This window comes from Hippoglossus hippoglossus, chromosome 4 (genome assembly GCF_009819705.1).
Source record: "Hippoglossus hippoglossus isolate fHipHip1 chromosome 4, fHipHip1.pri, whole genome shotgun sequence".
Classification (NCBI taxonomy): Eukaryota; Metazoa; Chordata; class Actinopteri; order Pleuronectiformes; family Pleuronectidae; genus Hippoglossus; species Hippoglossus hippoglossus.
In genome coordinates this window covers 20137890-20151601 of record NC_047154.1, presented here as the reverse complement: position 1 = coordinate 20151601, position 13712 = coordinate 20137890, and the positions used below count along the sequence as shown (strand labels likewise).

General features: G+C 43.6%; 1 protein-coding gene across 1 annotated transcript; it reads right to left on the bottom strand.

Annotated features, from left to right (window-relative positions):
* Window positions 1-7261: 7261 nt before the first annotated feature.
* On the bottom strand, window positions 7262-13712 carry c4h1orf53 (chromosome 4 C1orf53 homolog). The gene is made up of 4 exons (XM_034582088.1): window positions 13552-13712; window positions 13148-13446; window positions 10598-10699; window positions 7262-9139 (listed from the first exon to the last, which is right to left on the bottom strand). Exons 2-4 carry the CDS (start codon window positions 13421-13423, stop codon window positions 9068-9070), a joined length of 450 nt encoding a protein of 149 aa, XP_034437979.1. The 5' UTR covers window positions 13424-13446; window positions 13552-13712; the 3' UTR covers window positions 7262-9067.

Sequence of the window (13712 nt, the reverse complement as noted above, 5' to 3'; positions counted from 1 at the left end):
ACCTCCCGATGCTGGCTGCACGCTGCTGCGAAGGACCACCACTTTATGGTACTGACTTTTTCATTTATTTTTATTCCCACATTTAGAGGCGAGGACGCTGCGGTGTGAACAACCGATGCATACAACAACAAAAAAAAAGATAATAATAATTAACTGAAATAAACTTTGAATAATTTAAACGCATATTTTTCATCCATTTTACACATCTTAAATAAATATATGCATCTTAATTAAAATTGAAAGTCTTTAGTTGTAATTACAGGACGTTTAATTTCAGGAGAGTTTATTAACTTTAATTATAAGTTTTACTGTGAAATTACATTAATATTTAGGGATTTAATTAATTGGTTGTGAATTTGATTTTAGTCTGTGTGTGTGTGTGTGTGTGTGTGTGTGTGTGTTAAATTTAATTTTTGATCAAAGCTAATAAAATTTAAAAAACTGCTCAGTGTCAAACTCCTTCAAAATAAGGAAATCTTGACATTTTTAATTTATTTTCCCCACTTATACCAAAGCTCATATTTTGATGTATTGACAACAGATTTAATTTGATAAGGCGACAAACCACTCCCTCTTTTATAGTCTACATTTACAGGCTGGTCTTTTCAGTGCAAAATCAATTTTTATCTCCATCAAACGAGCACCATAGATTTTTACCGAGCATCATTAACACGGTCCCTGCAGGGTCTCTTGAATTAGACCTTAAAATCTGGTTTACTGGTTCTGATCATGAACAGAAACAGGACCATATATTTTTGGTGTTTTCTTATGGACCCTGCAGCATGGGGAAAAAAACACCTCCATCCTATTTCCACGTGATTCTTTACCATAATATAATATAATCTACACTGTGCGTGAGGCTGTGAAGCTACAATAAAAGATCTGTGTCCGTTTTAAAGGGTGTGAAAACTCTGTAACACAAAGTATATACACATATATATATATATATATCTCTGCAGACCGATGAGTTTAAGGTCCGACTCACTGCAGGACGAGTAATGGTGACAATAAACCAAGAAAGAAAAAAGAAAAGCCAGCTCGAGGTATTTTGACAAACACAACACAGGCCTTTACAGCTGATATCCGGATAACGAGCTCTGCATGCTCCCTGCAATATTATATATACATATATATATATATATATAAAAAATACTAATATATATATTTTGCATTAAAACAATATATAAATATATATATATAAAATGTCTGAATCTGTGACTCTTTGGTCCCATTAATAGATTTACTGGGGGGAGGGAGGTGGTGGTGGTGGGAGGTGTTTGCAGGTGTGGATGCTTCATTACTTCATCTCGAGACGTGTTACATTATCTCGTGTGTGTCTCAGCCCCCTCCCCACCACCACCGACATCACCCACCACCATGAAGTTGTGTTGGCTTTAATTGGAGGCCCCCTGATAACGCAGCCAGAGGACTTTAAGGCTCGGGGCCCCTCCTGGACGAGCTGGACCTGCAGCTGTTCATGTGCGCTCTGTCAGTGTCTCTGCAGCAGTGCTGGTGGTGGTGGTGGTGGGTTTGAAAAGAGAGTGGGGGGGGGGACACGAGGATCTGATTTCACCTGGACAAAGACACCCTGAGAGGAGGCATCAGCTCAGCCCTGCGTGATATTTAATCTCACCGCAGGTTTCTATATACCCTGGAAATTAAATAAAGGCGATTTATGATTAGAATAGAACTTATTCCCATTTGTGCAGGCTCCCGTTTAATTTTATATTTAAAGATGGAGACATGTATGTGGATAGAGAGGAGTGTTGTGACCCGTTGCCTGCAGCAGTGACATTTCATTTGACTGAAGTGGGTGTAACATTGTGTCAGTGAGGGGCTGAGGGAATCAGGTCTTTTGTGTTGTCGTTTTGTTGTGTTACGTTTTCCCCCTTTTTTCCCCTTGTAATTGGGATATTACCTGCAAATAAATAAATACACACTAATGACGTGTTTGTTTGTATTATTTTAAAGCATCACATTAAACTGCATATGTTTTAAAAACTAAAGCTCATGCAAGACTTTTTCTGTTAAAACTAAAGGGGCAATATTTTGGCTTGAATTGGAAATGAACCCTGCCAATTAAATAATCCAGTTCTATGCTTCCCATCACGTTTCATTAGTGGCTTCAGATAAAGTGGAGGTAAATGAATCAGGGCGATGGTGTGTCATTTTTCGTTTAGCTCCAGAGAATGATTTGCCCTAATTTAAGGTGCATGATCTTGTAAAAGCAAATTAAAGCTTTAAAAACACGAAACAATCCGAATTAATGAGTGTTTTAAAAAAAATGTTTTTTCATATTTAAACCTGGCTCGCAAAAAAGAGAAAACCAAAATAAAAACAATGACAAATGTGGTGTTTAAAAAGGGCGATGATGTCTCAGGGCCAGAGTTTTGTCACATAAATAAAAAGAATAAAATCTCCTATCTCAGTTATTAATACGAATTAAATGACTGAGTGTGTATTTGAAGAAAAGCGTCTTTTTTTGGGGCTGCATTTGGATTTGATACCAAACTCCAGAATAACAAATTAAATAATTTAAGATCGCATTCATTCATTGCTGAAAATACTTATTTACAATATTCGGTGTATAAATAAATAAGTGAACTGAATGAGGGGTGGGTTCTACCTTCCACCACATCCACGTCTATCCCGGAGACGAGCCTCTCTCGCCCATGCCACTGGATTCATCAGGCATCAGATCAGTCGCACATTACTTCACACGCTCTCCTCTGTCGTTTCTCTCCTGTCTTTTTTTTTAGTTATAACCTCTCCCCTGTATTTTTAATTTCCCAGTCCGACACGTGCATATAGAAGAGGTCTTACCTGGGGCTTTGCGGAGTGAGATCCAGATCCCTGTGCAGCGCGCAGGCGGAGGCGCTCCGGACTGTGCGCGCAGTGCGCAGAGCTGGAGACGGAGGAGACGCTGCCGGTAGATGGGGGCTGTTCCTCGTTTCTGAGCCTGCACCTCCAGCTCATGCGTCAATTAAAACACAAGACATTTAAATATTCCTCTCCCATATGCAGGCGGCCCTCAGCGCACCACACAACACACGCACACACACACACACACACATGGAAAATGGGGAGATGAGCCACTGGCCTACTCAGCATGTAGGTTATAATGTGTGATGCACACTCGTGAATTAAAGAGGGTTAATCTGCGAGAGCTGGAGTCAGTGGTCGCCAAATGGTAAACAACCATCATCACAGAGATTTGAAACAAGATTCAAGGATTTTTTTTCCACTTGTCTTACAACTAATGTATGAATTCAGCCCCCAAAGTTTTATTTTGGCCCTGAAGCACGAATAAAAAGCATATTGAAATGAAAACGAATAGTAGATTAGCTCTTAAAATGATAATCACATAATGTGCGGGTCCAAACTGAACGAGACTCACGTCAAATGGTCACAAGTCTGATTCCAGTGGCTGCAGAGCAGAGGTCTGTGGGAGGGAGTGATTGGAAAGGTCTGTACAGTCAAACTAGATCAATCAATCTGACGGAGACGTGGAGCACAACGACACGTGCCTGTGGAAATGAAAGGGTACTGAATAATTACATCAAATCGAAATCAGATTAGAAATAAAAAATAGATTTTAATTTCTGAATTTTAGGAGAAAATACAATCCAAAGAGTGATTGGCAGATATTTACTTTTTGTTTTATCGCAAACGAATGATTAATTTAAGTCATCAATTCACAGGTTAGGATGTATAACATGTGTTTTTTTCACTGGGTGTGCACTGAATACAGAATATTTAAATAACTGAATCACTGGCTTCACATTTCGTTTCCCCTGAACTGTGACGTATGTTTCTCGTTTAGCTCACCTGGAGCAGAGGCGACAAACCCCATATACATTCAGTGTATAAATAAACAGTCACAGTCAATAAAGCCAGGAAGCATTTTACATCCATTTGGCCTCATGTTGCAAAAAGAATGAGTAAAGAAATAATAATAATGTCAATATTTTACTAAATATTAATATAGTTCATGTTTTGAAGATGGTTTGAGTGTTGCTGTGACAAAATGACCAATATCAATATTTTTCATGGTAATGTGATGGTAATGTTGCTCTAATTTCATTGTGCATCGCTGGATCACTGTTCACCCGAGAGGCTGAGCATAATAACAGGCCATTAAATAATAATAGAATTAATAACCCAATGTAAGACAGTTTAAAGGGCATGTTCTGGATTGTGTATTTACTGTTAACATGACAAAGGGAGGTCATCCACCAGGCAGGATGTCCCAAACCACATTCACACTGGCCACATGGAGGACAACACACTGACGTATGGACTGGTTTCCATTGACAAGTGAATACTGAGTGAGTGAGCGCTGGGACTGGGAGCAAAGGGTGGCAATTAATTACACCTCTGTACTGCTTGCATAAATGATCATGTGCCATACTGCTAACAGTCATTTTGCTTTGCTCCTTCCGCCTGGGTTGACATCACAATGTATCTCATCAATAATGCAGCGGCACTGAGATCCATTTCACTGTGTACTATGACGCGTACTGTGCACACAGCGTTCTCCAAGCATGATACCCAGCTCTGCAGCGTGCTTGGTTCAACAGTGAAGCCGCAGATGCAGCACCAACCAGGATGCCTGCCTCCCTCCCTGCCTCCCTGCCTGCCTCCCTCCCTGCCTCCCTGCCTCCCTGACTGCCTGGCTCCCTGGCTGCATGGCTCCTCTCTGCTGTAGGGCACGGCGGTTAGATTACCACACATCCAGGGTTCATCTGGAGTTATCATTTCTGGGTCACCTCAAGTGACACTCAAGTCTCACAGAGGGAACACTCAGTAGCTCCCGAAGCAGGGCCAGAGAGAGGAGCGGAGGAGAGGTGGAGGCGACGAGGCAAGGAGTCCAAGGGAGGTGAAGGAGGAGGAGGAGGTGGGAAGGCGATCCCAGGATCCACTGTGGCTCAGGGAACCACAGGCTAAACACTGACAGAATGAAGGAGAGGAGTGGGAAGGGAGAGGGGGTTTGAGGAAGAGGAGGAACAGAGGGAGGAGTGCAGCTCTGGAAAGCTGTATGCCAGTCACATGAGTCTGGGTGGGTGGGTGGGTGGTGAGAGGAGGGTGAGACATCCTGGAAATATTTACAAACACACCATGGACATGGCGTCACAGTTATTGGCAGAAAGGAAATATTAAAATATTAAGATAGAATATAGCCACAGTGATGTTGCTTTTATTATTTCTGATGCCTAGAATTCAAATGTTTAACAGGGGTTTAGAAAAATAATGATAGACGAAGCTATAAATAGATTTCGTCGGTCGCCATGTATGCTGTTTTCCATCCTTATTTTCTCTCTCCCTCACTTTTTCCCCTCTCCTCCTCCAAACTCCCCGCTCCTTCCACACTTTCTCTTTTCCGTCTCATCCAACCAGCGCTCCCCCTCCCTCCCTCTACCCCTCTCTATGCCGCCCCCCCACCCCCACTACCCTACCTCTCTACATCCCCCCCCTCCTTCGATCTCCTCCCTGCTCTGCTCTGCTGGAGCTCAAATCACAACCCCGGTCCCTGGCAGATGGAGGATAGGAGAGAGAAGCTCTTAACTAGCCAGCCTGAGCCTCTGCTCTCTGCACACCAACTGCTGCCTGCCTCCCCTCCCTGCCTCCAGAACAGCTCCGACTGCACACCGCCACCTCTACACACACACACACACACACACCCTCTCATCTCCTCTGGGGACAGAGTATCCTCCTGAGGAATGGTGCACGTATTAGTCCATATCTGGCCACACTAGAAAGGACATGGAAACATAATAGATGGATGTTCTTTATCGCTGTATAACCTTATGGGGTAAAAGCAGCTTTTTGGGAGGAGACACACCGGTTTATGTGATGCTTGTTGTTATCTTGTCAAACGGGCTCCTGCTTTCGACTGCAAGACAGAGTCAGAGGGGAACATCATGATAAATAGGTTGGACTTTAGATGGTTAAAAAAAACAAAACAATGGCATCACTTGTCTTCTAAACGTGGACAAGAAATCACAGATAGGATTACATCAGCGAGGGACCTGGACGGAAGTAAACAGGCCAAAGTTCTCTGCAGGCACTTCTAGGTTCCCCGTGACTGCCCCCGACGCTTCTTTCATCTGGGCTCATCTGGCAGCCACGACTTGGCCTGGCATGAGCCTGACCACCAGTTGCGGTCAGAGGGAGAAGCCGCTCCTCTGTGCTATTTGCAGCCCTGTCTGTCCAAAGGCATCTGACGCGCTGACTGTCACTCAGTGGCCATGTGTGTGTGTTTTTTTTTTTTTTATCACTAATTCAACCACAGGGATCTGGTTGTCCATATGACCACTGTGGGGGCTGCTGCCCCGAGGCGAGCTGACATTGTCTGTGTAGAGCGACCAGACGTTGATGTTGGTGCTGCTCAAATTCTGCTTGAATATCAACACGCACGTGCACGCAGCACCACATGCATGCACACACACAATCATACAAAGCAGTGCCCGGCCAATTGCTGAGACTGATGTTCCTTTCAGCCATCATACGGCTGACACTCAAGTTGTTTTTTTTCTTCCCTCCACCAACACTGTGTCAGTTCCTGGCTGGTCTGGCCAACAGTGATGGAGACACTGTAACTGACTGTGGTTGGGGCCATTGGCCGCGGGGCTTCCGTGCCTGTTTGAGATGGAAGGGGGGTTGGTGAGGGAGGAGGAGGGGGAGGGTGAGGGGGCTGCTCGGCCTGTTAACTGGTTGTGACTAGAGCCTGTCTGGTCACAGTTCCAAACTGGACAGCTCTCTCTTTCTCTGCGGCTAGTGCCACCGTCCTGTGGAAAGGCACACGGTCTATAGCTGCCACTCTGCTCCAGCGCAGCATATGCTCGAGCTGAAGGTCAGAGATGTTCAGTCCAAAATGCCTGAAATAAACACCTCACGTCTGGTTGGCGGTTGTAACTTGGGAGGCACATCTGCGCTGTGGGAATACCACTGGCTGTGCACTGGCTGTGTGTTACTGCATGTGTGTGTATATTTGCTTAAACTGAGAAGTAAAACTTAATTTTTTCTTATTTCACATAATTCTACTGGTACTGCATAAAACAGACAAAATCAACAAATGAATGAATTGATGAACTAGGTAGAATACATCTTTTTAAAATAAATTTGATAAACTTGTCAACTAAAAACAAAATTAGCAATAATTAGGTGTTATAAATAAATAAAACAGGGGTTCAAGTTAAATGCTTTCTTGCCAATAATGAATCAACCCATTTAAAGAAACACAATTCAAGAAAATGCTTGATTAAAAAAAACAAAATGTTTTATTTATCATGTTTAGTCAGGTCATAGATGTTTCAAGTAAATTTCACCATAAATCTGTCGAAGTCATCGCTGTGCTGTTTGTGTCTAAGTCACCAACTGCTCGGCTACAACATGAAAAAAAAAAACATTTCAAATTGTGCCATCACTGGATTGGGGAGACGTGGAGGGATGAGGCAGACATGAAAGTTGGCCTATTTCATGGTCAGGCTGCGGGACCGCCGAGGCCCTGAATGGCAATGCATCTACTTTAATGTGACAGACAAGTCCCTAGGCAAAACCCGCAGAGCCGCGGCAGGCAAGCAGGCCCAGGTACTTGATGAGTGTGACACCTTCACCATCCCGCTGTAGAAATGTTGCTGCCGCACGCTCCGCTGCCTCGGTTTAGAATAACACCAAATAAATTCGCCTCTCATCCCGCCTGACGACGCGTCCCCAAGAACCTGTCCTCCCCAGCACTGTTGGGATCATGAATCTCCTTGTAGCCGCTCACAGGGCTTTGCTCCGATCACTAAGCACTTGCCTTTGGGACCCACCTGCCGAGGAAAATTGTGGTCGCGCCAGTAGGCGGCTGCGACAGAATTCCGCGGCAGACACATCCTCTCATCCCGACGCGGTTTGCCCAATCAGGCGGAGACGGGCAAGTGTGTGTGGCAGGTTAAGAGCCAGCGCCTGAAGGCATCGCACTGCCTACCCACATGCACTCACAAATCAAGTGGCACATCTCCCCTCAACATCTCTTGCACGCACAGGTAGCTCAGAATGAGTGCTTGACCCCACCTTGTACCATTACTGTGGGCTACAAAGTGCGGTGCTTAGTGCAACCTTTATTCTATATTGGCCTATTAGGAGCCACAGGGTATTCTGATGGAGTAAGCCTTCCTATGCATGTGTGCGTCTAAGCATGCTCCTGAACATGAGCTGATCTAGCGCAGTGCTGGGATAACAGGGCCCAGGAGTTCATTAGGCTGCAGCTCAGGAGAGCAGCTGCGGGGAGCTGCGCTGTAGCCAAGTGTTGCCAGGAGGCTGAGCTGCGAGTCCGGTGGGGAGGGCTGCTGTTGATGTCCATGGCATGTTTGTTAACAGCCTGATTCCATCAAGTGGTGTAAAAGCAGCGCAGCCAAGTGTGAGGGCTGACCCTTGGCCCCTGCCTATTTTTAACAACACAGTATTTCAGTCAAAGGTAGACAGTTCAGTCGAGCACTTGTGGAGTGAGAATGATGCAAATATTCATGTGGTTGTACATTTGGGAGGAAAAATAACAAGAGATGCAAAGCAAAAGAGCACAAGACTCCGTCTGACTATCTACAGATACTTTTGCTTATATGCCCTTTATCTTGAGGGCGAAGATCTAAAATGCTCTTTCAGTTTTCATCTCCATACTCCCACAACCCTGGTAAATGTATCAGACGAGAGAGAACACCACAGAATATTCAAGACTCTTAAGTAGAAACAAAAAAATTAATCTCGTGGCACAACACTGGACATCCGAGTAGCACCGTTAAAAAGAATAACAAAACAGAGACGTGATAAAAGGCTATTTTACATGAGGTTCTATGGAAAGAATTTTCCCTCCTCCATCCTCGTCTTGTGAGGATGAAAATAATCCTAAGAATAGTTGTGATTCATAGGAGGTAAGTATTGCACAGACACTACCCATATTTCATCATTTAGTACACTGATAAAAAATGACTCAAGTAGTCAAAATAACGACAGGCAGAAGACAAGCAACATGCGCTCCATTCTAAACAGGCTGTTACATTTTACCTTTGGCACCATTGTGTTAGGCCTATACATAAAATAAAGAATTAAACTGTTTCTTCATTGCAGGGTCCTTCACGTTGACTTGGTCATACGGACACTAGAGGAGAATAAAAAAAGATAATGGTGTTAAATGGCGACGTGTGGAACAGATATTTAGTGAACAAGATAGTAACATGTGCAGAGAACATATAAGAGAAGAGCAAAGTGAGAAACAGAGGGGAACAGGATGAGGAGGACCCAAATCAGGACTGAACCACACTGAGACTGGGGGAGATTGGATGGTGGAAGGCAGGACAGAATATGAGACGAGGCTGGATGGGACAAGACGTGGACTCGACAGACCAGAACATGTCGCCCCGGGATGTGAAAACAAGAGTGTGATCATGAAAACCATCCTGCACCCCACCCCCCCTGTGTTTAAACAAAAGGTGTGAAAACTGAAAACAATTCCAGGTAACTTGTGAAAGGTCAGAAGCATCTTACAAAGTCCAAACACCAACAGAATCAACTGTGAACTGTGTCTTTCATTTCCACCACTAGTGACGTGTATACGTTCTAGACCTGCCTGTTTGCTCGGCCTGTGGTGATGCTGGTTGCAGCTTTCTTTCTGAAACTGTAAGAGTGACCTGCTGTAATGGAACCGCCGTGGCAGGTAAAGACCGGCTGCAGGACTCAGTCCACAGAACCCTGAGTCTGCACCACAACTGCTGCACAAAGAGCTGCTCACCTGTTTATTCAGCCACCACTCGTCACCTCTTTACACGAAACACATGTGGAGTGTGAAGCCGTTGAGATGAACAGTTCTCGAGATATGAGGCAACAGAGAGACATTGCTGGAGTTATTAAATAGATGTTGATCATTTATGTTGTAGTCATCTCCTGCCTCTGTTGCGATGTTTGGACTTTATTGCTGATTTTTGTCTTTTCTAGTTGTGCTGCTTTAATAAACCCACAGCCTCCAATACAGGAAGGTTAATTTACCAGAAATTCACAAGACCTACATGAAGTGATGACACTGCTCACATTCAAGAATCAACACTAAGATCTGGAGCTAAACTATACGTTCACTTTCTTACACTAACTTCCACTGATCAACATGTGTCATATAGATGCAGCAAGGTGGAAGCTCGGAGTATTAAATGAACCTGAGGGTACTTGGACATAATAAAGTTAGGGAAGTTAAAAGATTAGGGAAGTTAAAAGATTTTTTATTTTATTATTTAAGTGTTTGTGTTGTTTTTTTTAAACAAAAACCTAACAGTGAAAATGTTCAAGTTAAATAAATAATTTCATCATCCTCGTCAGCACCATAGACAGCTGAACTAAGGATGCCCTGAACTGCTGTACACATACAACTTGTTTTAACACGATGGAATCAGGAGTTTAACACTGAAGATAAATGATAGTATGGAAACAGACCCCAGGACAGAAAAGGACCGAACAGGATGGAACGGGCAGAACACAACTACACAACTGATGAACACAATAGAGCGCAGAGAAAAACAGGGCTGAGGAGGAAGATGCAATTTGGTAAAACGGAAAACAAAGAGCTCACATGTCTGCACGCGCTGCCACAGCATTTTCCTCTCTGAAGGTGGGCATACTCCGTGAACACCTTGTACCCACTGGAAGGGTCGACATACAGCTGCTTCTTTGCCTGAATATAATGAAGATATTATTATATGATTAGTATGACATACAAACACATATGGGGAAGTGTGACCCCTGCATACTTAACCCTATACATTACATATACACAAAGGCATGCTCAAGCGCATGGAGACAGATTGCTTTGGGTCGACTCGAAGACAATGGATGACCTCTATGCACAGAAACAGATGTAAGACAGTCTAATTCTTATGATGTTACTAATTAGTTAGTGCGGTCCTTTTGTGTGCATTTCACAGTGCACGAGATGTTTGTTTTCATTCACCGCAGATTTGCAGGACGCCGTAACGAAACGTATTCCAGACACAATGGGCTCTTTTATTTGTTGTATTTGGACCGAGCGTTTGTCTCGCACAGCCACACAAACACCTTCTGCGAGTGGAAAACACTGAACTCCTCTGCCATCCCTTAGGAAGTTAGAAAATGTCAGCTCTCAGTCTGTTTCAAACTGAGAGCCCACTAGTTGGTGAGCTTTGACAGGCTACAAAGGGAAAAAGGCCCCAGGCATTTTGGTGACACAGCCTGTCATTTCACATGGCATTGCAGGGCCACATAGTGAAGCTGGCACGGCTATGGCCCCCTCTGTATTGTGCTTTTCCCACCCCGGCTCTACCACTCTCCTCAGGTCGTAGCCAACTTGCTTCAGCTTCACCCACAGTCAGAAGCACAGTATTTACAGCAAATAAGCCCAAAGGCGTAAAGACGACACCCGTACACTACGGCCATCAGCGCAGAGCTCACTGGCCCTGATAAAGAGCCGGGAGGATTTGGTGAATATGATGGATCTGATGAAAACAATGATCATTGCTTTTATGACATGTGCTGGGTATAAAACATGTGAGATGGTATGCTTCTAAAGAAAACAGTAACAAAACTGCTGGGACTGGAATCGTCTTGAAATATCTCCAGGCTACTGTTTGAAAGGGTTTTACATCACATGCGGTGAATCCAGCCACGATCTCTTTGTTAAATGGTTCAGAAAATAATAAATATTACAGCTGGGGAGAGAAGACGAGTGAAATCTGATACCAAAACAAAGAAGTCTATTCTGCAGCACTATACCCACGAGTTGTAATTGAAATGACAACCTCTCATTTTGCCGGGGACCCATGGGGGATCGCTGCCCTGGAGACAGATGGGCTCTAGAGAAGCACCACAGCGAGCATATCATTACGGCTGGTACAGTATCAGATTATATAAACAATGTTGGTATTGGTCCAAAACCATTTGCGTCTCATGATATCAGGCTTATTGTGCAACTGACAGCAGGTCTCATGCTATTACATGTTAAATATGGTGTTTTTAAAGGCACTTAAAGGAGGCATGTCTTACACAATTATCCTGCTTTGTACGATGATCCTCAAAAAAACAATTGGTCAATATTTTTGGGGAAAATACTGAATATTGGTTTTAGCTAAAAAATCATTTACCCTTACAACACATTTTGAAGAAGAGATTCAGCCTGTGTAGTTAGTTGTGTTTGTTTCATTGCAGCTCAGCAGTTTTGCCATAATATTATTCACCAATGACTAAATTCATCAGTATCATTTTTACCTCAAACAAGGAGAATATGTTTTCACCACTATTTCGTCTGTCAGCAAAATTACTCAAAAAACGTCTGAACAGATTTCCATGAAACTTGGATGGAACTTGGGGAAAGACAGAACCCGGTACATTTTGGGGAAGATCTGGACAAATGGACAGATCCAGAAATGTTATTATCACTTTTTTTTTAACATTGCGAGCTTGGGTATTTTTTGATATTTTCATCATAGAATGTATATAAAGATGGATCATCTCCAAAAAAGTCTCTTAAAATATGCATATTATAGCTCATAACCAATAAGTAAACTATAAACAACACAAAGACGCTCAACATAGACTTAACATAAAAATGCTGCTTGTGTGTCAATAGACTATTATTATTTTTCCAGGTTTAGAATCAGGACTGGGCAATAAACTGATATCAATAATTTTTTAAATAAAAGTAAAATCATTAAAAGCAATATGAAAAAGGTGATACACAGTGAGGAGGTATAAACACAAAATATCTCTGATTTGTAAAATGTGTCCTTCACTCAGGGGCAAAATTCTGCCTTTAAAACCAACAGATATTATATTGGCTGGAAAGAAAAATAAAAGTATAGAGTATAATAATAAATAGCACTCTGACACGAGTAGTTTTACTTTCTATGTATGAAGGCACTTTGCTGTTAATACACAAGGCTCATAGTGTTGTACTTTTACCTGGGTCATATTGTGAATGATAGACTTTAGTTGTATTTCTAGTGTAAAGGAACATATCTGAATACCTTGTGCACTGCAGGTTTATTACACAATAAACAGTAGAAAAGCTCCAACCACGTGTCTCTCATTCATCACAGATAATCGAGTAGATGACTGAGCCCCAGATGAAGGTGGAGCTGATGCTTCTCACCTCACACGCCTCTCTATGGGTCCTGTGGACGTCCATCTCTTCCTGGGAGAACCTCCCCTGGTTCTCCTCTCCCCCCGCCCTGCTGCTGCTGCTGCCTGTCCCCGGCTCTGACCGCCTCCCGTCGGCATCGACCCGGGACACGCAGCCGCTTCTCCTCGGTGGCCCCGAGCTTTCCTCGGAGAGGTTCGGCATAGACATCGTTACGAGTCGTTTATTGAAGCGGAGGAGGATCAGTCCGCAGACGAAGGCTTTACTCGGGTAGTTCTGGGGAAACATGCTCCTGGAGCTGGAGGTGGTCACTGGAGAGAAACACGGAGAAACTCCTCACGCAGGGTCACGTGTCGCAGGGAAACACAAACCAGCTCTTTATTCAATAACGTGTTATGTGTGTGTAGCATGTTTACCTCCATGTTTACCTCCATGCCTCCAGTGTCTACTTCCTCGTCACATTGGTGACATGTGACCGTCTCATCCACAGGTCCACACAGCGCCCCTGCTGGCCACAAGCAGCTACTGAAACACTGCTGAAGTGAAGATGTCTACATTTTACTGAGGGGGGGCATAC

Coding starts and splice junctions, on each gene's coding strand:
- c4h1orf53 (XM_034582088.1), bottom strand. CDS start 13,423: ATGTTTCCCCAGAACTACCCGAGTAAAGCCTTCGTCTGCGGACTGATC. Junction 10,700..13,147: donor CCCATAGAGAGGCGTGTGAG/GTGAGAAGCATC, acceptor CATTATATTCAG/GCAAAGAAGCAGCTGTATGT. Junction 9,140..10,597: donor GTGGCAGCGCGTGCAGACAT/GTGAGCTCTTTG, acceptor ATTCTCCTCTAG/TGTCCGTATGACCAAGTCAA.